Source organism: Urocitellus parryii, chromosome 13 (genome assembly GCF_045843805.1).
Source record: "Urocitellus parryii isolate mUroPar1 chromosome 13, mUroPar1.hap1, whole genome shotgun sequence".
NCBI lineage: Eukaryota > Metazoa > Chordata > Mammalia > Rodentia > Sciuridae > Urocitellus > Urocitellus parryii.
The window spans coordinates 34,712,791-34,735,941 of record NC_135543.1 but is presented as its reverse complement, the minus strand read 5'-3'; the positions used below and the strand labels follow the sequence as shown (position 1 = coordinate 34,735,941).

The following is a 23,151-nucleotide window of genomic DNA, read 5'->3' as shown; positions in this document are numbered from 1 at the left end:
AATAAGTGCTGAACAGTATTAATTGTGATCATTGAGCAATTGTCCACATTACCTACTTTTAAACACCCGCTACCTTATATGGTTAGTTATATTTGTGTGTGTGTGGCTTCTGCCCCGACTTGATGATGGGTGGTAAATGCAAGAGGGAAGGGGGGTGTACTTTGATCTCTGCTTCCTATGGGCCACAGCACAATGCCTGATACACACTCAGCAAAGACTTGCTGATGGACTTAGCTCCACAATTGCTCCATGTTGACCCTACCCCTTCAATAGTGGTACAAACACTGAAAACAGAAGGGAATGTGTTACAGAGGGCCAGGAGACTAGGAGACCAGGAGATATTGAAAGTGTGTATGGGGGTGGGGTTAGAAAAAGTGGAATCCACCTGCCTAGATTCTGGCAGAAGGCCATGCCCAAAAGGACCCTAATGAAGCTTCACGCTTTAGTAATCTCATTCTACTAAAATCAAGCAAAACTAAAAAATAATAATCCATTTGTGACGCTGGTCCAGGATGACTCCATCAGCCATTGAAACAGCTTTGATTAGGCTGAGTCCCAAGGTAACTGACCTCTGATTTATAAGAACAGCCACTGTGGTCTTGCTCCTAAGCTTCCACTATCCCATGAGAAATGAATGTCAGTGCCCCTCTTTAGTCCCCAGATGACGGCCCATGTTAGGGACATCTTCAGGTCTCTGTCCATTGTTTCACAGTTGTTGTTGGTAGTGATGGTGTGTGTACTTGTGTGCATGACAACAATGAGATTCTTTTTCTTGCTGGAAACAGGACTCTAGCTCCATAACTTGCTGGGAAACAGAAAATACTACCTGTACTATCTTTCCCTGCTCTTTCTCTCTTCTGTGAGAAAGTAGATGGCTGATTTTAATGGATTGATTTTAATGGATTTTGAAGTCTGGAAAAGTGCCTGAATTGCTGAGCTTACCAGTTTTCCAGGTTCTTTTTTCAATTTCATTCTCCTTAGTCAGATGTGGAATGTGCCCACTAGGGCACCTAGTGTGGTCACCCCAGACAAGAAGAGGTCTTCCTCTTTCCCCTCAACCAAATAGGCAGCCCTGGGCACAGCCTCAGTAAGCAGGAACAGGTATTATTCGGTTGGGCAGTAACATTTTGCTTGGTTCTATCTCTGCATTTGCTAGTGCTACACTTTCTCTGATCTCCAAGGAGAGAACCAACTAACAATAATAATGCCAGTTGCGTTTTCTGGAATCAAAATGACTCCACTTTAAAGCATAATTTTACTTCTACATTTTTTTTCCATTTGTCGGCATGTGAGTTTGTGAGGGGACAATGTGCCCTCAGAACTTGGAGCTGCAATTCTATCTTTTCTCCCTGTACCTCCCCTCCATCCCCCCGCTGGCTGGTGCCTGCCCTGAGAATTGTGTGATGAGGCTTTTGAGGCTGTGAGTCTCCCCGAGAAGCCTTTGAAGAAAGGACGGTGTTCCAGGCAGCGGGTGGGGACTCTAGGCTATGCTTCAGCCCTGCCACTGGCTTCTATCTCCACCCCTCCCCTTTCCCAACATACATTCATATTTCTTTTTGCCTTTCCTCTCAAACTTGCCCAACTTGTCTTTGTGATTTCAGAAAAAATGCCACTGGATCTCCCAGTATGAAGGATTAGCACAGATTATGGGGAACAGTGTTAATTATTGGTGGAAGGGGGGCTGGCGCGTCACTCCAATGTGCTCCTGATTTCCCCTGGGCCTTTCTGCCTAGTAATAAGCCTTCTTTAATCTGGCAGGCCCCTTGGTGAAATCAGCACCACGGACAGTGATATTGATTGCTTCTGAGAAACCATCACAGCTGCTCAACCAAATTACCTTTGATATGTGACCTTTAATGTAATTACTGCAACATCAAAGTATTTCTATAAATTATTAAAGAACTAATACACTCCATCATTTAGCTATTCTATTATATGTAAAATAAACAACCACAAGTTAATGTTAGATCCTGAACAATCCACACTCAGGGGCTGAAATTCTACCAGTTCCTGGCTTCACCCCTTTCAAAATCCTACCCCCCCTCCCACCTTCTCTCTTTCTGTTTCCTCATCTGATTCCAGCTTTTAGCCGTCATGGAACTCCCCAGCAGCCTCCCTCAAGCTGATGAAGGGCCTCCTATAACAATATGGTATTTTCTATTCCATTTGGGTGGCTCTAAAATATCTATCACAATCTCCCCCAAACAAAGTACCACAAACACTTTATTAATCAGCACAAACCTTTCTCAGAAGCCTTTGATTATCTTACAATATGGCTTTATGCTTCGCACATAACGTGGGGCGATGTGGAGCATATTTCTGCCATCTTATAGAGGGCACCCAGAAAGTAATTACTATAATATATGTGCATGTAGCCGCGCCACTAAAAAAACCAACTGGGAATGGCCACCCTGCCAGAGCTGGGCTCCACACAAAATCTGTGCGGCACTCCATTTCCATACATTTGCATCCACGGGTATGTTATTAAGATGACTCAGCCCCGTGCTTTGCAATCACAAATACCAAAATACAATACAAAGGCTGTCTTAATGGAAGGAAGGGACCATGTAATTCAGCACTCCCCACCCTGAAAGGGTAAAGAAAGATCTTGGGAGGCAAAGGAAGGCTGTCTCCGCCCCGGGTTGCATTTTCTCTCGGTCTACCTGGTTAACCTTTCCCGCTGTGGGGCAGAACTGGAAACGTGTGTTTACATACGGGTTGCTCGGTAAGAATGTAAACATGCATGTGTGAGCATGGCAGTGCATACACAGAGAACACACGTGCTTCCCTGCGGCGTCCATTGTATAAGCCGAAACATCGTGTATTTATAAATTCTTTAAATTATGCCCACAAACAACACGCATCTTTCCATTTATCTTTAGATACTCAGCAGCCGTATATCTCCCCCCCCCCTCCCCATCTCTCGGAGCCCACAGGAGAGACCGCGCAGACCCTTGACCCGAGGAACACTTCTTATTTTATGGTGATGAACTAGCCTCGATAATAGCCGTGGCTGATATCACACCCAGTTAGGGGGGCCATAAATAATTCTCCTCTCCCCCGCACAGAAGCTATAAACCAGGGCTGAGGCGCGATAGTTTATCAAAGACGAGGGCTGGCTCCTTAAATAAACCGCGGTGATCTCACTCGCGGCGGCGCCGAGCTTTGGCCGCCAGGCGCCCCCTCCCATCGCGGCCCCCACCGTTGGAACAGCGGTGGCGGAGGACGCGCTCGGCCTGCAGGGTCGCACCGCGGCCCCACCGCCCGGGTGAAGGCGGCTCGGGGCTCCGGGGTGCGGGGCGCGCGGCTCCCGCGTCCCCCGCCACCCGCGCTGGCAGCGGGCGCCGGAGCCGCTCCCGGGTGCCCAGGCCATGGCCAAGCGCACCCCCCTCCCGGTTTCCGTCGGGCCGGGAGAATCCAGAACCCCGGCGGCCGCGCGACTCCGAGCCTGGCGTCCACACGCCCTCGCACCCTCCCCGCGGGGCGCGGCGCGCGACGTCCCGGGAGCAGCCAGGCGGCGGGCTGTGGGGCCCGCGGTCTCCCTGCCCGCCGCGTCGCAGCCCGGCCTCCCGAAGTCGCCCCCTGTCGGCGCGTGTTGTCGCTCGCGCCGCGGCGGGCGCCACTTACCCCGGGCAGAGTCTTCTGCTCGTGCAGCGCGCTCTGGGCCTTCAGCGCTGACTCACGCTCGCAGTAGGTGAGGAAAGCGCAGCCTGGGGAGGGAAGCAAGCGCCGAGAAGGGTCAGTGGGGCGCCCCCGGCCCGCCGACGCGCCCCGCCGCCCGCCCCCAGTCTCCCGCCTCTCCCCGCTCCAGGTCGCTCTCCCCACCTCTTTCTCCCCCGTGTGCACCCTCTTCGGAGCTTCCCAGCCTCTCCGTGTGCCCGTCTGTCTGCCTCTTGTTCCTCCCGTTGCTATTCTATTTTGTTCCCGCCGCGGAGTCTCCCCTCACCACACCCCCTCTCCCCCACGGGTCTCTCTTGGTCCCTGTGCCCTGGTGCCTCAGGCGTCTCTGCCCTCTCCCTGCTCCTTTCTGGGCGCTCTTTCTGTTTCAGCTCCAGCCCCTACCTCCCTAAAGGGACAGCTTTCACCCCCTGCTCCTCTAGCCACACTTGACCATAGATTCTGGCTCTGGCCCCTCAGGAGTGCAGGTGACTGCTCTGCCAGAGATGATGAGGGACTCTCCAGGCCTTCCAAATAAAGGACCCCTCTGTAAGGAAGACCCTGGGCCAGGCTGTTAATAAAAAGAATGGGGCTGCCATGAAAATCCTGTGTCACTTGCCCCAATTCCTGCTGTCACATTGTAGTGAGGGTCTTCACATCCATCCCGGACAGAGGGCCTCTTTGAGACCCAGTCCACTGGGTCACAGTGTTTGCCTTTAATTTCCTGGTGACCCTGGTGCTCTGCCTCGTGTGCTCACTCTGGCCTCAGTCTCCCCATCTGTGGACTGAGACTGTTGAGATGATTACCTCCAAAGTCCAGACTGGTTTTCCCATTAAGTGACTCTAACAACGCCACCCCATTTCTTCTTACCAGGGAATCTGGATGGGATAGAGCAATCTGCTAACTCTAGGGGTGATGTTTTAATGCTGGCCCTTCAGGCACCATGACAAGGCAAAGAGAATGTTTGGTGATGGCACAGTCCTTCTGGGAGTTTCCTTCTGGGTCCCCTCCAGTGCCAGGGAACTCTTTCTCTGCCTGTAGTTGTGGCTGGGTGTGACTTGGGAGGCCTGCAAGGCTGGAAGTCATGGTGAAGATGGAAAAGCCCACTTTGGTTCAAACAGGCTTGAGTCCTCTGGGAATCAGTCATTTCAGACTTTGCAGAGCCACACTTACCCCCAGAGAAGGGGGCTAAGTACAAGATGGCCACCCCACCTTGTTCCATCTCTTATTGTCTTTTCTAGCCTCCCTGCCTCCCATTCCTGAGCTCAAAGTCTGCTTACTCTGTATGCCTTCTCTTCCCATTTTTGCTTTTCCCAGCCTATCTGGTTAAGTTCTGCCTACTCCAGGCAGCCCTCCTTGACTGCTGTAGTCCATTTGCAAGCAACTTCCTTTTCTGACCGCCCACACTCAGCCATTTGGTTCTTCTCATGGCCATTTATTTCCTGAGTGTCCTCTCTGTGCCAGGCTCTGTGCCAGGCCCAGTGGCGCAGGTTCTTCTCTCCTGAGGCCTGCAGGCTGGTGGTGGCAGTCTGGTGCCTACACAAGTCCTGGTCACTAGGCTTGCTCTGGCCTCTTGGTGCCAGACTCCCAGTATCCTCTGCAGCACCTGACTCATCCACCATCCGACTGGCTCCCAACAGATCTCTCTTCTTCCTTTTCAAATGTAGAAATTGGTCCTGCCTCCCTTCCCCTCCTACCTTCAGACCCTTCTGTAAGGAAGGGAATATGTGTGAAAGGGATATAGTGATGGAAGAAGGAGAGAAGGAGAGAAGCCGGAGAGACAGATTCAGTTCCTAGTGCCTGCTGTCCCTCCTGCCCTGGCTGGGAGGAAAGAGCCAAGGAGCCTGTCTCCCAGTCCACCCCTCCCCTCGTCCAGCCTCCTCCTCACCCCCTCCCTCCTCCCCCCTGGTCACTGGCAGACGGTTATTGATGGAGACACGGGGACTGAAATGAATAGCGGTCAGAGGCCCCCGTGACGTAGTCCCTCGTGCTGCCGCCTGCCTCTCCCGGGGGTGTCTTTTCTCCTGTCCCCTCGTCCCCTTGTTGGCCTTGTCTCCTGCCTGCAACTGAGAGGCAGCCACTGCTTTAGCTGCCCACAGGCAAGCCAGCTTGGGACAAGGTCAGGGGCAGGTTTGCAGAGGGAAGAGGGAGGAGGAGGAGGAGGAGGAGGAGGAGGAGGAGGAGGAGGAGGAGAAAGAGGGGAGGGAGGAGGAGAAGGAAGAAAGAACCATATTGTTTCTGTGGTTCAGGATAGCAAGCAAAGGATTCCAGAGAAAAAAGAATCTGTTGCTTTTGTCTAGCTTCCAGGAATTTCTGCCATAGTTTTTGAGAGAGCTCACAACTCCATTGTGTACTAGGATTTTTCAGGGAACCCCAAACCCTGTGTGACCCCTTCCTGTCATCTCCACCCCTGAATTTATGTCTTCCAGATCTTCCTTTTTTTTCAGCCCTGCCAGGCACACTTTACTTTAGGCTCTTTGTCCAGAATGACCCTCCATCCAGTCGTCCCTGCTGCCTGCATACTTTTGCGCTTTAATTTCCCTCAGGTGACAACTTGAAGTCACCTCTCTTGACCTCATCATTTAACATAACCCCCACACCCAGTACACACATACCCTATGACCCCTTGCCCTGTTTCCTTTTTTACTGGGCATCCACCACTCCCTGACATGTTAATATATATTTGCTCATTGATTGGTAGTCTCCTCATGCATGGATGAAGTGAGGAACTGGATCCCATTCTGTTCCTGCTTGGTTCTCAGTGCTCAGAAGAGCAGCAGTGTTCCACACATATTGGATGAGAGCACTGAATGCCTAAAGACCTCAGCTGATTGGACAAAGGGCAATAGGTGGGTTGGGGGATGCAGATGGTACCCAGGGGCTGAGGACAGACCAGGTTCTGTGGACACTGAGGCCTGCTGGAATTCCGTAGTGTCAGCAGGGCCTGAGGGGTCCTGGGAGGTTGATAGGGAGGTTGCTACAGTGGTTCTTGTCCCGTGGACTTCCTCAGGCACCTCCAGTTCAGAGTATATTCTTACTCTGTCTCCCTGCATCCTCAGTTGCCCATGAATAGGCTGATGCATGACCCTGTCCAGGGGAACCCTATACAGCCATGTGCCATTTGCTGATTTCTCTCTCTGAACCCCAGGTTCTTCATCTATAAAATGGAGGTAGCAATTCATGGGGAGACCTACTAGCCAGTGAGTATTAACCACCTCTGCAGAACAGGCTGTAAATCCCAGTTCCTCTTTGTGAAGCAGACTGACGGGTGCCAAGCTCCTTCCTTCTTCCATTCTGTCCCTCTGTGAGGAGGGACCAACCAGTCTTACACAGAGGCAGACTGGGCAAACCCCAAACCCCAGGTCTTTCTCCAGCCCTCTCTTCAGCAGTAAGATGTGAATCTGACGTTCCACCAGGGGAGATTAGTTGTCTCACTTAAGGCTCTTTTAGAAAGACAAATACGGATAAGCAGTTATTAATGCCAACTCCAGTGTGTGAAGGAAGAGGCCAGTCTGCTCCCTGGTTGAGAGCAGAGCTCTGGAGGAGTGGCCGCTTTGGTGGGGAGGGGGCTGTATGAGGGGAGCATGACATCACAGAGTGCCCTAGATAATGGTGAGCCTGGGGCAGAGACTGAGGTGGGGCTCAATGTGGCGATGGTAGAAAAGGTACCCAGGCCTCAACCACTGGACATCCCTGGCCTCTCAGGCATAGAGGGAATGGGGGCCGAGGCCCCCAGAGCAACTAGATTTGGTCTCCTGTGACTCTCTATTCTTCCTTAGGGTTGAGGAGGGGTCTCTGAACCCTAGAAAGTGTGAAGATGGGAAGAAGGTTCAGTCAGTCTCAGCCTGGAAGCCATGGAATTCACCAAAGTCACTGTCCTAGGATGCACTGAGGTGTCCCCAGAGATAGCCTTGTTGCAGCCCTTTTTGGACCTCATAGTGGAGGTGAGAGACATTATAGAATGCTCTCAGGGAGTTGCTGGGTGGTGGCAAAAGACAGTGTGAGAGGGGGTTCCCACAGGGCTTAGACTTGGAGACTGGAGAAGGGAGCATCCTTCCTTAGAAGAGGCTCATGGCACAGAAGCATCTCCCTATCTTAGAGCCCTGTCAGTCCCTCCCCAGCTTGATCCTAAAGTATACAGTCCTTGTCCTCACAGAGGAGAGAAAAAACATGGCTGTTTGGAATGGCAGAAAATTGAAAACCACTGAAAGTCCCTCAGGGAAGGAATGTTTTATTTTAAAACTGTGAATACTCTACAGCAGTTAAAAAGATGAAACGACCCTGAATGTTCGAACATGGAAAGCTACACCATCAGATGGGAAAAACGAGCTGCAAAATAATCCATGCCACATACACATGGAGGCCTGCTGTGCTCCTTCCATATGTACCTGCGTCTGTATTTACACGCAATGGATAAAGTGTGGAAGTCGCCCAGAGTTGAAAGCAGGGAGCATGGGGTGGGGAAAGGGGACGTCTTCCCTGACTTTCACTTTTCTTATTTGGTTTGACACATTTAGACCCAGAGTGTATTCATATATCACTTGCATAATTAACTTTGAAGAAAAAGAGAACTGTGCTAAAAGAAGAGAATGGATTAAAAAGAAGGTGGTATAAGTGGGTGAACCTGACAGAATGTGGGACCCGCAGCTGGTTTTGAGGAGACAGACAAAGACTGGGCATTGAGTGCCTGGGAAATACTTCCTGAGGGGAATGGAACTGTCCTTGGTGGTCTGCTGGGCTCTACCCCAAAACTTCCTCTGAGCTGAACTGGGTGAGGATCTCTGGGGTTCGATGCAGATTCTTTCCACCCAACAAGCTATAAATGTAAATTGTTTCAGACCATGGCCATGAGTTCCAGGAGTTGCTGTTTGGGGATGGAATCCATGATGGAAGGCACATCCTTCCCAACACCATCCCCAAACTTGGGGGAGTTCCTGCTTCTCTGTGCCAGTGTCTCCAATGGTTCTTCCCAGCATCACCTCATCACCTGGGTGTCCTACCCCTCACAAGTCAGCACGCTCTGTCTCAGCCTCTTCTAAATCACGGGATAGAGCAGAATAGAACTGCAGCCTGTCTGAGCAGAAGTGGACTTTGGCAGTTACTTGGGGTTGGGGTGGGGGCAGAGAGATGACAAAATTAGAGAAGTCACATTATAGGGCTGCCACCATCACTGATTGTCTGTGCTCCTCCTCCTCCCTGTACACCAGGTGGACCCCCAGGCTCCCCCAACTCCCCATGGACCTGCCTCTCCCCTGACACAATTCTACTGTGTGTGCAGAACACAGGCCTGCACTCACATTTCCTTATATAGCCACTTAACCTTTTCCTGCTTCCCATTCTTATTTACTTGTCCCTTCTGTTTGCCAGTTGCATTGCTTGTGTCTCTGAGTAGACTGTCAACTCTGTGAGGGTGGATTTAGCATGTTCCATCTCTCTAGGGCCAAGTGGAGGGCTAAGCTCCCAGCTCAGGCATCAGTGGCCTGGGAGACCAAGAGGACCCATGAGGGAGGGGAAGGAGACCCATAATTGGGGCACTGAGGGGAGATTGAGAACCATGGGACAGAGTCGGGAAGGGAGGAGGGGGTAGATGTGGCCAGGGCAGGTGACGATCCAGCCAGGGAGAGGCAGGTAGAGTGGGTGGCAGAGGGCATTGTCAGCTGAAGGAGTAGGCAGAGGTGGCAGACACTGCTCTAGCAGCCTGTAGACCATGGTGCAAGGGGCACTGCTGATGCCTGGGACAGTGGGCGGGGCCCTCTCCCACGTGGGGGGAAAGCACAGCACAGCAGAATTAATTGTACGGAGATGGCAGTAATTTACAAAGCCCCCGTGTGCGGGGATAAAAGGCCCTTGTCATTGTGAAGTGAAGGAAGTACAATTTCCTGCCCAACTCTGAACAGGGCTGAAGCCTGGGGTGTAATCATCCTGGAAGGGAAGGCTCCCGATGCGAAGCGCTCCCTCCTCCCACCCCAGCCTGGCCTTGACTTCCTACTAATTGAATTACAGAATTAGCCAGAGGAAGGTGGCCTTAGAATAGGAAGATCTGGACTTTAATAAAACATCAGATCTTTCAGGCCCTGGAATGGGCTGGCCTGGAGGAAGTGGGAGAAATCTGGGGGGTGGGAGGAGGTAGAAGCAGGAGGTCACCAGCCAGACCTAGGGGAGCAGGAGGTACGCTGATTGCACATTAGTCACCTGGCCTTGCAAGCATGTTTACCGAGGGTCTCCTTCAAAGCAGGATGTGTACTTTAAATCTCTTAGGAGATCCAGGAAACCAGGCCCCTCTGCCCCAAATCTCCACTCACTGACCTGCTGGTGGCATCTGAAACCTACCCCAGAGCATTGTTCCTTAGTGTTTTCACCCCAAGCTGCATCTGAGAACCCCCTGTAGGATTTAATACACAGATACAATGCTCTGCAGAGAGGAAAAAGCAGCATCTGGGGTGGACAGAGAGAAGGGGAGCAGGTCAGCCAGCTCTCCCAGAGAGAAGGCTCCTGGTGTTCTGAGGCCACGCCCATCCCTCATCCACTCTCTGTCCCCCTTGGTCTGGGTGTGCAAGGGCAGCACCCTCTGAAGCAGAGGGCTGCACCCTGCCTCCAGGGCAGAGGCATCTACAGAGCGGTTCTTCAGTTCTGTGCTCTTCCTCTCCACTGGTGTCTGCTCCAAGTCTGCACTTCCTTCAGGATCCACCTCTCGGATCCAGTTCCTCAGCGAAACCCTGACCTCTGCTTTGGTCACTGTGGACTCACTTTCCATGGATTCCTTTGTCTCACCCTAGAACACGGCCTAAGCCTTGGTTCCTATCTCAACCATGAGCTACTTGAGGAGGGGCCCCTGGGACTCAGCAGGGCAGTGTAGCCAATGGGAGAAAGGAGCCATGGGCTGCACCTCTGTTGCTGTCTCTGGGGGTGCCCTTCTCCCCCAGGGATAGGCAGCCTGCAACAGAGATTATTAAACTCCACTCTGTTTTTGGCTCAGTGAGAGGGAGAATGTCTGGCTGCAGGGGAGGAGAGGTGTGGAGGAGGTAGGGCAGGAGGTCTGGGGAATTCAGTACAGGTCTCTGGCCCCTAGTGGTGGGAGCTGTCCATCTTCCTCAGAAGAGGCAGCCTGGGGAGGAGGGTGATGGGCTGAAAAGGTGAGGAGGGGAAAATAGATGGTTCCCTCAGTTTCTTGTCAGGACCTCTCCTAGTGCTGAAATCTCACCCCCAGCTGTACAGTTCAGGCTCAGCGCTGCCCTCCAGAGCTTGCTCTCTTTAAATCAGAAAGAACAAGTTCCCTGCAAGAGTGCGAAGGAGTTTCAGCAGAGATAAATTCCATCGCATGCTGGAGGAAGGTGAATGGGCCTTCGCCAGGGCTGTGAGTGTGTCTCATCCTTCATGCAGCCGTTCTGCTCCTAGTTTCCACAAAACAGACCATTCAGAGCCAGGGTGGTCCAGCTTCCTCTGACCTAGACCCAGAACTCCCAGGGAATAGGACCTGCCTCCTCTTTCTCTTCTTGATGGATACAGGGCAGCAAGTTCAGATCCAGGGACCTTATTGGCTCTGGACAAGGAGCTGAGGAACTTACAAGGTTAAAGGGCCAGCCCGTGGGTCCTTTGCCAAGTATCTCTCCCTGCCAGTTGCCCTTGTTTACACCCTGAATGCTCGAGAATTACATGTCTGGTGTCAGCTGCCCCATCTTTACAGCACTGTGAAAAAAGGACAAAAAGTGGATGTGATACATCAGTGGCCTCTTAGCAAAGAGCTCCTCAGTCTCTGGCCAGGGCTGGCGAGCCCATGAGGATCAGAGAGGTGGGGGATGCACCCAGGGTAAGGGTCAGCCCTTCTTATTCCAGGCTGATGGGAGGAGCCAGATCTGCTCAGCCGAATGCATGTGCCTGGTTTTGTCCACAGTCACAGGCTGATCTGCCTCTCTGGGCTGACAGCTCCCACAGGTCTCCAGGAGAGCACGAGGGTGCTCCCTTTATGTGTTCCTTTGTTGAGGACTGTCACATCCATGACTCCATCATTCTTACCCCTCAGAGCATGCGTCGGAGTGCTGTCAGGCTTTGACAGCCCAGAAGTGGTCTGAGAGAGGCTGTGCAACATGGCTTTGGTGGGGGACAGAGGCCTGATGCCTCCCAATGGCTAATTTGGGTCTCAGTCCCTGTGACCCACTCTAAGGGGTTGAGCAGTGTCTGAGAATAGTGTGAATATAGGTGGTCCTCAGAGAGACACTGGGGTCACTGGAGGGAATGTCCTCTCTTCCCATCCCTCATCCTAAGAATTTTCACTTGTGGTGAGGGGTGCAGGGGTGACCTCATCTCTTCCTGCTGGAACCCAGTGGAATCAGTAGAGGTGGTGTCTGCTCGTCTTCTGCCACAGTTGCCGGCACATCATGAGCACCTTACAGAGGGCACAAGCTGAGCATCAAGGTTGGATTTCAAATACATTTGGTACTCACAAGAGTGCCAGGATGAATTCTTCTCTAGGGCCTGGAAAATGAACTGTGTTCCCTTCTAATTAACCTGCCTGGGGGTTTCAAATCTTCCCATTTAAAATTTTCTAAGAACAGGGTGAGAAGCCGGGCTTGGCTGAGTGGGAACAGCCCACCAGTCTCAGAGGCATCCTTGGTGTCTCTGAAACCACCACTAAACCTCGTGAGATGGGCGACAGGCAGGGTCTCTGACAAAAGGGCCTTAACTGGGCTGGACAGGGAAATCACCTCCCTCATCTCAGAGAGCTTCTAAGCTCCTGCGGTGGCTTCCTACCTACAGTGCCTGGGATTCCTCTCCCTTTCACCTTCTGCTCTGACCTTCAGAGTTCCACTGGGTGAACCTGGCACACAGTTTGACCCTTTTCTGACATGCTGAAGTCCTCAGCGAATGGGAAACTCATGGTACCCCTTCGGGTACCTTCCCAGTGACCTGTATCATTTTCTGGGCAGCCTGTGGGTCTTAGAACTGCAGACAGAACTCAGTAAATACTTCCTGGTTTGTGTAGAATTCTCCTTGTGGAAGCTTTCTGTGGTGGTTGGACTGATTAACTGGAGGTGGGGGCTTATTTCCAAGGAGCAGCCCCTTCCCCAGGCAGAGGGGAAGCTCAGGGAAATACATATGTTGGCTGTTCCTGAGGCTGGCACTCCTTATCCACAAACCTGAATCTCCTGGTAATATTCATGTCCTTGTATGGGTGTGTGTGTGTGTGTGTGTGTGTGTGTGTGTGTGTGTGTGTGTAGGGGGATTGGCCTCTTTGATCCCTTTCTCCCATGTAAAGAGAATAGATTACACCTGCAAGACAATGGACTTATACAGAGTCCCTTTGTGGGATGGGCCCTTCCTCTCATTCACACCACTGACTACAGTCCTCCCAAAGTGTGTGTCCATGTCATTCCTGAGCCTTTGCTGTTAACCCTCCCTCCCCATGCTTTGCCTGCTCCTGGGTCCTCTACCAAATCCTCCTACCCTGTGAGCTCAGAAGCACGTAGCTTCCGAATGTAACCTTCCCTAACTTCCTAGCTTTTACCGGTTCTCCTTTGAATGAGTCCTTCCAGGTTCATGGCTGAGACACTCGAATCAGTGCGTGATCATGTAGCTTTACTGTTCCAATCTGCGGGAATTGTGTTTCCCCAACTAGATCACAACTCATGCGACTGCTCCTCTTTTCTCACATCTCCTATAGGGCAGTAGGATTGACCGGATCAGAATTAAGAGGGGGAGGGTCTACCTACACCCCTTTGATTGCAATGGGTCTGGGCACATGGGGCACTCTGGACCTGCCACACGAGGTGAATCAATCTTGCCTCTATTCTCTGGCTTCCTCCTAACACACCCTAATTCACTGAAGGAACAAAACAAGACAAAACAAAAATTACACACACACACACACACACACACACACACACACACACACCCCAACAAAGAAATTCCAACCTCAGCATCCAAGACAGGCTATTTTGAAAAGACCAATAGCCAGGAGTCCTGTATTACAGGATCAATGTTTGGAAAATGTGATTTTCTTTTTAAAAGCAGAAAAACAATCTCACACAGTCCTGCAGGCCATGGTCTAGCTCTTGATAGAGGGCATCTTTCTCTCATGGTCTTACCATTTAAGCCACTTTTCTGGCTGGACTTTGGGCTTCACCCAATGTTAATTTCTAGTTTAATCTCAGGCACTTAGTAATACGTGACCTGAGGCCTGTAGCACAGAAGTAGGCAGATGTGCCAGCCTCAGCCCTTGGAGTCCCTCTAGCCTTTGGAGTCCTAAAATGTTCATTTTTGCAGAGGGGTAGGGACACTAGCATTTGCTTTAGGCTCAGCTGGCCCCATTGTGAGAAGGGCTAGAGCTACCCCAAGTCATCTTTCACTCATTGCTGATTCACAGGTAGAGCCCAGAAAGCAGGGGAGGGAGGGAATTGGCAAATGAAGAGAGTGTCCATGGGGGTGGGACAGAGACCAGCATTGAGCCCTGTATCTTTGCTTCTCAGAGGATGTGCCCCCACAAGCTCACAGAATCCACTTGAGAAAGAAACGGAATCAACTAACTAGTTGGCAAATACAAAAGACCCAACAAACCACGTGACTAATATTGAAGGTATTGTCATTTGTGGATGGGGTAAATAGAAGTTTCATTCATTCATTCATTTCACAACCCTTTACTGATGGCCCACAATTTGCCAGATGATGAAAGACATAACTCCTGCTTTAAAGGAGACCCTAGGTAGATACTGGCAAGGCCACTCGTAAGTGTGTAACAAACACACCTACTAAGCCAAGGTTTGTGCAAGGCCCATTTGTGGCGCAAATGACAATGGCAAACATAGATTTCTGATTATATGTTGGACCTTGTCCTAAGTGCTTTATGTGGATTGATTTGTTTAACATGACTCCTCTATAAAATAGCATGATTATCATCTCCAATTAGCAGGTGAGGAAAATGAGGCATCAAAAGATAAAGATGTGCCGGGCCTGGTGGCGCATGCCTGTAATCCCAGTGGCTTGGGAGGCTGAGGCAGGAGGATCGCGAGTTCAAAGCCAGCCTCAGCAAAAAGCGAGGTTTTAAGCAACTCATTGAGACCCTATCTCTAAATAAAATACAAAATAGGGCTGGGAAGGTGGCTCTGTGGTCAAGTGCCTCTGAGTTTAATTCCCAGTACTCTCCTCCCCCACCCCACCCCCAAGATAAAGATGTACCCAAGATCTTGTGGACAGGTCTATGGTAGAGCCAGCATGTGAGCTGGAGCAGACTACCCGCAGAATCCATGTCCTGAACCCTGTGCCCTGAGACCTTGCCCAGGAGGTTACTCAGCTCTGCCTAGGGGAAAACTCATAGAGTTTTGGGAATGAATTCCCAACCCAGAGCAGCCCTGAGGGAGGGATGGGAGGAAAAGGATGTAAATACAAAGTAGGCAAGTTTGGGACCCCTGGAGTGATTTGGAAGGTCTGGAGCCTGGAAGAACACTACCCTTCAAACCTCCTCCAGATGCCTTCCTCCCTTTCTTTAACTTTCTTGCTTTCTGTTCCTCCTCCCGCCCCTTTCCTCTCCTCTCTTTCCTGTGCTTCCTTCTTCCTGTTTGTTTCCTTCCCATTCCTTTCCACCTTTCCTCCACTCCTCCTTTCCTTTCATTTCTCCTTCTCTTCTCTTCCCTTCCCTTCTCTCTTTCTCGTCTCATGACTAGAACCCCATATTCTACCTTGTCCATCTACTTAATTGAATCCACCTCCTGACCTCTCCAGGTTACACCATTTTTTCCTGTCCCTAGACTGGCTAGGGACTCTGAAAACCCATTCAAGCCTGTGGGCTGATTGTTACTCTTTCCAGGATGTCTGGAGTTGCAGGAAGGGCTGCCACCTTGGAGGGAGCTTCGGATAGTAGCCTCTGCCTTGTTCTAGCGGCCTCTGGGTAGTTTAGATAGCCTGACCTGAACCGGGGATGGGGGATAATGACGTCTGGAGGGGTGGTGGTTGTCTAGCAGAGCCAGTGGATGCAATTAATGGTCATGATGTGATGCTTAAAATTTCTGACAATGGCCTTTATACTGTCTGGTGTCGTCTGCTTCCCTTTGCAGGACTGGACGTCACTGGATTACAACCCACCCACATACACACCCACCCAGGACAGACACCCTCTCTGTGTTTCCTGCCCAGTACAGGCTGGCATGTGTGTGGGGCTCAGAGAGATTGGTGGTTTGCATTCAGAGTCTCAGAGGCGAGTGTGTTTTGTTTACCTCATGTATCTAATATGCTAATGACTGGAGGCAGTAATGAGCTGGCAGGGACCTGAGTGACAAAGAGCTGGCTTCATGCTTCCCCAAAGAGGCACCACAGGGTCGATTGTTTCTTTTATGAGAAGAATTGTCAGGACCTGGGAATGTGGGCTGGGAGGGAAGGAGAGAGGGGAGCGGGGCGGGGGCGGGGTGGGGTTCAGAGCAGGTTAGAGGAGGCAGACTTCCGTTTCAGGGGCAGTGCAGGGTGCTGGCAGCCTCAGGAAGGGACACCTGGGAGAGTGGGGAGCCCCAGAAGGTGGCTGGGGTGGAGCAGGAGGAATTCCCCAGTGGGAAGAAAATGGATGGGAACCGAACACTCCTCCATGCTACCTGTGAGTCCTCAGGGGGACTCCGTGAGTTCCCTGATGGTCAGGAAATCCCCATCTGCTGTGGACCCTTAACTGTCCTGCTCTTGCCACAGGACCTGGCATGCAGTCAGAAGCACAGGGTGAGGAGTGGACAATGGTCTGTGTGAGATTGCTGACGGGAGGCCTCCATCAAGCTCTTGATGGATAAGCTGAGGCCTCCGGTGTAAGTCAGTAGATCTCTCTGGATCTCAGTTTCCTTTCCTGTGAAAGGCATTTGATACTCCCTGTGAATCCGACTCCAATGTCCTGTAAAGTCCTGGCATAAAGTGGGTCTCCATACAAACTTGTCAATGAATGAGTGAGACAGGAGATCTCTCTTTCACAGATCAAGGAAAAATTAAGGCCAAAATTAAGCAAACAACCCAAGACCACATGAATGGTCACAAGAGAACTAGAGGTCAGGTCCACTGCTGAGGACCTGGGACAAGTGAGGAGAGCAAGTCTCTGAGAGGTTGGAGGGCCCAGTACAGCCCTGAGGAGAAGGAGCAAGCCTCCTTAGAGAGTCCCTAAACTGAAGGCAGCAGACTGTAGGACGTTCTCCACCATTTTATATCAAAAGGAAGGGGACAGGGGAACATATTCATGTGAGGTAGAGTGGGCCCAGACCAGAGTAGGACCCCTCCCCTGATTAGATGGAAATTTTCATCAGACTTGTGGGAGGCAAGCACAGGTTTGTGACGTTCACACGTTTCTAGAGGTACGTAGGGCTGTATCGGCTGTTCTCACTGACCTCAAGAGGCTCTGGGCAGTGGGAATTCATGGAGATTGGAAGGGTTTTGTGGGAACTCAAGACCAGGGCTAATAGTATGGCCTCCTGAATAGGCCTGACTCCTATAGCTGATGGGGTCTCTGCTGTGTATCCTTGGATTTATCCTTTCTCTTGGCCTCCTAGCAAATATTCTTTAGACTCTTTCTTTGTCTTGGCTAACCTGACTATACCCCATGGCCAGCAAAGCCAGCTGGAGGGGCTGAGGTCAAGAAGGGGTGGGTCTGGCCTCTCTTCCCTGGAATTTCTACTCCCCAGCAGCTGTGAGCCTCCCCTGAGGCTGGGCGCAGAGGCCCCCAGCTCGGCATCATACACCCCTCGGGTGTGGGGCTGAACTTAGAAGTCACTAGTGGCACCAGGAACGTGGATCAGGCAGAAAGGCCAGGCTAGCGGAGAGCCCAGGGCCCAGGCTGCATGAAAGAACAGGGAGTGGCGAGAATGGGCACACAGGGGCCCTGCAGCATCAAACTGTGAACAGACACCACACTGGAGGAGGTGGCTCTACATCAGAGGCCAGAATAGGATCCTTCTGTCAAGCCCCCGGAATTCTGGAGACAATGGCTTCCTTGTTTGTAAATCTCTACCTACGCGGGAGTTCAGTCTGAAAAAATCCAGCAACTGAAAATGGGAAGCAAGAATCAGAGTTCTGGATTTTAATCCTGTTTCTACATGTTCCTCCTTTTGCCTAAAGGCCAGGCAGGACCAGGTGGAACCCCTGGCAGGTCCCTGAGGCCTGCTACCCACATTTTCTTCAATTAGGGACCAGGGGTATTTGCTCTTTGTCTACCCCTGGCCTGGACAGGAGAGGAAGAAAGGCCATCACCTAGTCTGGGAGCAGGGGATGGAATAGGGACATTGGGATCCATGTGAGGTGGTGCCTGACCCAGTGATCAAGTCTGCAACTGCAGAGTCCCAAGACAGCCAGGGACAGGAGGGGGATGGGGGACTCTTTCTGGAGGCAGGGAGTGCCACCTGAGGTGTTAATGGAGAGAAGGAGGAGGGGAAGGCCCTCCTAGTACCTAGAGTGAACAGGAACCCCAAAACAGGACACTTGCAAGGGTAGGGTGTGCCTTTAGAAGTGCACCGGCACGGGGGCTAGCCCACCCTCCCCCTTTTCCCTCTTTTTCCTTCTTTCCTTTCCTTCCTCACCAAGTTTCTGTTCCCGGCAAGCCCCGGGAAGAAGGAAAGGACAAGCACAGGGCTAGCTGAGAAGCTGCGGCCCAGGCGGCATCGGGTTCTCTGCACACTGCACAGTGGTCCTGTAGCCAGTGCAGGCTGCCTCTGCCTCCCACCACGGGTCCCCCATGAACCTCCAGCCACCGAGCCACCAGTTTTCGTCTGCAGGTCTATATATAGCGATGGAGATGCACACTCTGGAATTGGATTTGATGGAGCCCTCTGGACTGAAGCTAACTTTTGGGGAGTCGTTTTCTTGGGAGCCTGCCAGTCCAATTCCTCCCTCATGAACACTAATTACCGTACAGACCTTCTCCATGAAATCCGTGCTGAAGCCATTTCCATCCAGGCGGCTCTCCAAGACGAAATTTTTCTACAGGGAACCGACAGCCGCAAATAAACCTACCATCTACTTAGCAACAGAGAGCAAAAGCAGGCGGGAGGCAGGGAGGGAAGGAGGGAGGGAGGGGTGTGGGAGAGTGGGAGGAGGGAGAGGTGGGGAGGGCTTCTCTTCTCCCTCCTGTTCTTTATTTTTCAGAAAGGATGTAATCATCTCTAGCAGGGAAGGTGGTGTGGGGCGGCTCATAAGAGTGCAGTGGCCCAGGCTGACGGCCCAGGCCACCTGCAAGGCTAGTTCCTGCTCTTAGTTGCTTCAGCAGGTCTGTTGGGCAGCAGAGGCAGCCTCCTGACCAATCTAGGTTTTCTTCCCTGCTTTCCCATCCTAGCCTGCCTCAAGCCCCTGAAGGTCTGGCCCATGCCGGTCTCCCTCTGTCTGGCCTGAGGGTGGTCACCATAACCCGTGCCTGGTGAATCCACACCCATCAGTCAAGGTGTAAATTTCTCACCCCCCAGCAGCCCTCTCTGAGCCCTCTAGGTAGCACAGGTCCCCTCCATTCTGAACTCTAGGGCCTAAGACAGGCCCCTAGCTGGGGATGGCTCTGCCTTCATTGTCCCCTTATTGAATCTCTATCAGCTGCCTTGGGCTTGTGGGGTGAGCACTAGAGGGAAGGAGCTTCATGATGTCAGATGGGGTTGAATATCACCATACATCTGTGAATAGGTGACTTCTTCTTTTGGAGAGGATGAGCCTGAAGCTCAGAGAGGCACATGGAATGTTCGAGATCACTTAGAACCGAGGAAGAACAGGGTTGGGGTTTGAAAGCCTGTGTCCATATCCAAAGGCCAGATGCTGTACTTTATCTTCCAGCCTCTCCCCCCCACACCCCCTCGGGGGATGGTTCCGGGGCAGTGCCTGCCTCTGCCGCCACTGTCTGCCTCAAAGGTCAGCCCAGGGCTCTGCTCTCAGCCTCTGTGCCAGGAGTGCTTGGATCCAGAGAACAGGAGAATTTTATTTCCCCGGGAGGTTTATCAAGGCCCAGGGCAGGCTCAGCGAGCTCTTATGACCACTGGCCACTTGCCAGGTCTTTCCAGCCAGCAAAGCCTGAGTGACCCTGGGAGACTATGGGGTCAGGAACACTGTTCCATCCTTGCCTGTTTGGCAGCAGAGCCTCTCCCTCCCCTGGCAGAGCCCACCTCCACATCCTGTGCCTAGCCGTGTTCCCAGAGACTCCTCACCAGGCCCCAGCTCTCCACTTCCTCTCTCAGAACCTTTAGCATCCATTTTTTGAGACCCATGTCTCCAGGATGCACTCCAGCAAAATCACTAAAATAGATCTAGTGCCACTTATGCCACTAAGGTTTGGTGAATCCCTTCACTCCTCTGGGACTTAGTTTCTCCATCTATAACATGATGATTCCTGCCCTACCTCTTACTGGGTGGGTGGTGTGGGTGGTAAGAAGCACTTAGAGCTACTTGAATGTCAGGTTGTGCTACTTGAATGTCAAGGGGCCCCGTTCCCTTTACCCTGCTTCATGCTCACCCTGGACTCTCCTGTCTCTACCCTGCCCCATCCAAGGTGGGTGAGAAAGATAGAGCTCAGTCCTCTTCTCTAGGAATAATCAACCAGACTTAGAAAGTTTCCAGCAAGGCTGAGAGAATGGCTACCAGAGTGCTTTTCCTGGAGCAGGGAGAGGACAGGAGTCCCAGCGAGAGCTTTCTCTTAGAAGAGACCTGCTGGAAATCATGAAAATGGATCTTATGCCCAGTGATAAGCCAACCCCCTCCTTTGGATGTCCATGGCCTTATTTATAAGGTAGGGGTGGAGCTGGCTGGGCTGATCTGTGTAGTGCCTTTCACGAGGACAGTGTGTGGTGTGGTTATGAACAGAGCTTGCATATTATGTGACACTATCACCTTTAAACTGTGTGATTTTGGGCAATTTTCTTTGCCATGTTGTCTCTGGTTTTTCTTATCTGTAAATGGGGATCTAAGCACTTCCCTTCTTGGGGGGCTGAGGGCTAAATGGAAGCATGCAAACCAGGTTCTAGAAGGTGCCAGCTTCAGACACACACCCCTGGCCAGTGTTAGCTCCTTGTGGTATGTGGCTATCACTAGCCACTGGCAGCATGACAGAGCACTTGCCACGTGCCAGGGACACAGATGAGCACTGTGCACACATTTTGTCATTTAGTCCACCATTTCTACTTTCATTTCTCCTGTGTTTGTGAAAAAGAGAGAGCACTCTGAAAGGCAAGGTCAGAGGGCTGCCCTGGATTACGGACATGGCCTGGTAACTACAGAGTTGCCAGGTGATGTCCCTAAGTCCCAGTATCTGGCTGGAGGGAGAGGCTTCCTCACTAAGGAACTGGCCTTTGCTGCAGGCATGTTGAGGGCGAGTGAGGTTGGTGACCACCTGGCCTAGGTCAGAGGGCAGAAAGCCCAAGAGGGGTAAGAGCTGTGTGACATTGTTCTCTGTCATACCCTTTCGTCAAATCTCAGTGTTCAAGGGTGCACTTCAGGCCACTGAGGGATGCCCAGGGCTGAGCTTGGAGGAAGCAGAGAAAGTGCATAGGGGTCTCTTGTCATGGGGCTGGCCTCGTCCAGCTGCTGTCAGATTGGTCACTAAAGTCTGTGGCTTCACCTTACTAAGATCTCTGGGCCTAGTGGCCCAGGCCAGCCAGGACACCCAGAGTACCTGGGAATCAGCCTGGGCTTTGCACACTGTTTCTTTTAGCAACTCTTCATTCTCTAGTTTTGCTTCTCTATTTAGATTCCTGGTCAATTTTGTTTAGAAAATTCCAACCTCTCTTTAGCAGAGCTAAGCTAAAAAGGACAAACTCTCCATGGGTCTGCCTGGAAGGGAGTATGGCAAGGGGTGCATCTGCCCTGGCTGTACTTAAGGCATAGCAGGCTTTTGGGGGCCAGTACCTCAGTGGGCCTGAGACCAGGAGGGGATGACTATAGAGGCCAAGCCCTTCCTGCCTAAGGAATTGCTCTCCTCCAAGGGGAATCTTTTCTAAGAAATGTTCTTGGGAGCAAAGAAGATCCTAGTGGTTAGCAGGGGAGCAGGGAAGTTAGAGATACAGGCTGTTGGTGTCCGGTGCCCTGGGTTCCTGACTGGGCATTACTACTTCCTGGCTAAGTGATGTCGGGAAACTTCCTTAATTTCTTTAAGCCCCACTTTCCGGATTGCTCACTGTGTCCCAGGTCTGTTGTGATGCATATAAATCTCCCAGTCCAGTGTCAGGCTCCACATGTGTCCCTTTTATAATGCCACGGAGCAAAAGCATCCTCTGGATGGACCGGCCCTCCCTGAGCTGCAACGGGCCATGTCCTTTCTGTGGGGGAGGAGGGTGATGCCCATGGCCCCATGGACATGTGCCTCTCCCAGGTCTAGGCAGAGAAGTGGGCAGGCTGCGCCATTCAGAGCCTCAACCCACGTTTGTCTTTTGCCCTCCCTTCCCACCCCTGGCGCCGCCCCCCTGTTCTCTGGGCATTCTTTCTTCCTTCTCTCAGGCAGGCGGCTGAGCAGAAAAACAAATCAAAGTTGCCTTCATGTCTTTGAGCCCATGATGCTCCCGCGAAGCGATCCCTTGCTTCCCATTACCCACCCCAATAACTCTTGTATATGGAGTGTGAAATAATTAGCAGTGGCAAAAATAATTTAGGAAACAAGAAGAAACTAATTGTATAGGCTTGTTTGGGGAAAACACAGCCAACCAAAAAACCCACCATGTGGGGAGAGGTGAACAGACTGACCAGCTCCCTTTAGCACAAGCCTAGAGATGGGGTACCTGGAAGGACCCCTGAGGTTACCCTCTCAGGGCCCACTCCCCCATCCCTGATCCTTCAAGATGGGCTGGTCCACACTGTAGCCAAGACAGGAGCCCTCATGAGTGCAGAGTGATTTCCCAAAACATACCCACACCCCATGTCACACCATCCCAGGAAGGAAGCTGGGGAGGCAGGGACGGTCACCTGGAGCCGCTTCCTGCAGTCACCTGGGAATGGTGTCTTCCCGAGCTTGAGCTGGAGGCCGCCTGCAGGGCCCCCACACCCAGCAGGACTGGAAGCTTCCTTTTCCCTTGCCTGCCTGCCTTCGCCACTCAGACTTCCAGCCCCAACAGACGCCCACTGCACGTCAGCTCAGCGGCTTGGGCATCATTAAACACAATGCGGCTTCCCTGGAAGGGGGGCAGGCAGCCGCGCCTCGCACTTTATGGCTCTTCTAACTTTGGAAAGTTCGTTTCTCCTTGGGCACTTTTCAACCTCCTGAGCACTCTCTCATCCTCCACATCATTTGCTCCTCACTTTTCGGCAGGTGGGGGTCGAGTGACCTTGTTTTCATGTGACAGATGAAAAGAAATGAAGGATCTACCACTTTCCTGTGAATGAGGGGCTGGGGAGAGAAAATAATTGGACTAAAGTAACAGCAAGAGTATGGCTCAGGGGTGACCTAAGGCTGACTCCCTGTTCTCTGCTGCTTCTGGCCTTCTTTACCCTGCTGGACAATGGGCCTGATTTGTCCATGCATGCACCAGGAATCCAGGTTGACCACAGTGGTCTCTGCTCCTCTCAGACACTGCCCAAGTTCCCCCAAG

The 23,151-nt window shown here is 52.0% G+C and overlaps 1 protein-coding gene across 27 annotated transcripts in view; it reads right to left on the bottom strand.

The window, feature by feature from the left end:
- Celf4 (CUGBP Elav-like family member 4) overlaps nucleotides 1–23,151 on the bottom strand; it is a 289,799-nt gene that overhangs the window by 210,416 nt on the left and 56,232 nt on the right. For all 27 annotated transcript variants that reach the window (XM_026400067.2, XM_026400086.2, XM_026400068.2 and 24 more), the window contains exon 2: nucleotides 3,628–3,710. In XM_026400067.2, coding sequence (XP_026255852.2) covers nucleotides 3,628–3,710 — 83 coding nt within the window. The remainder of the gene's footprint in view (nucleotides 1–3,627; nucleotides 3,711–23,151) is intronic.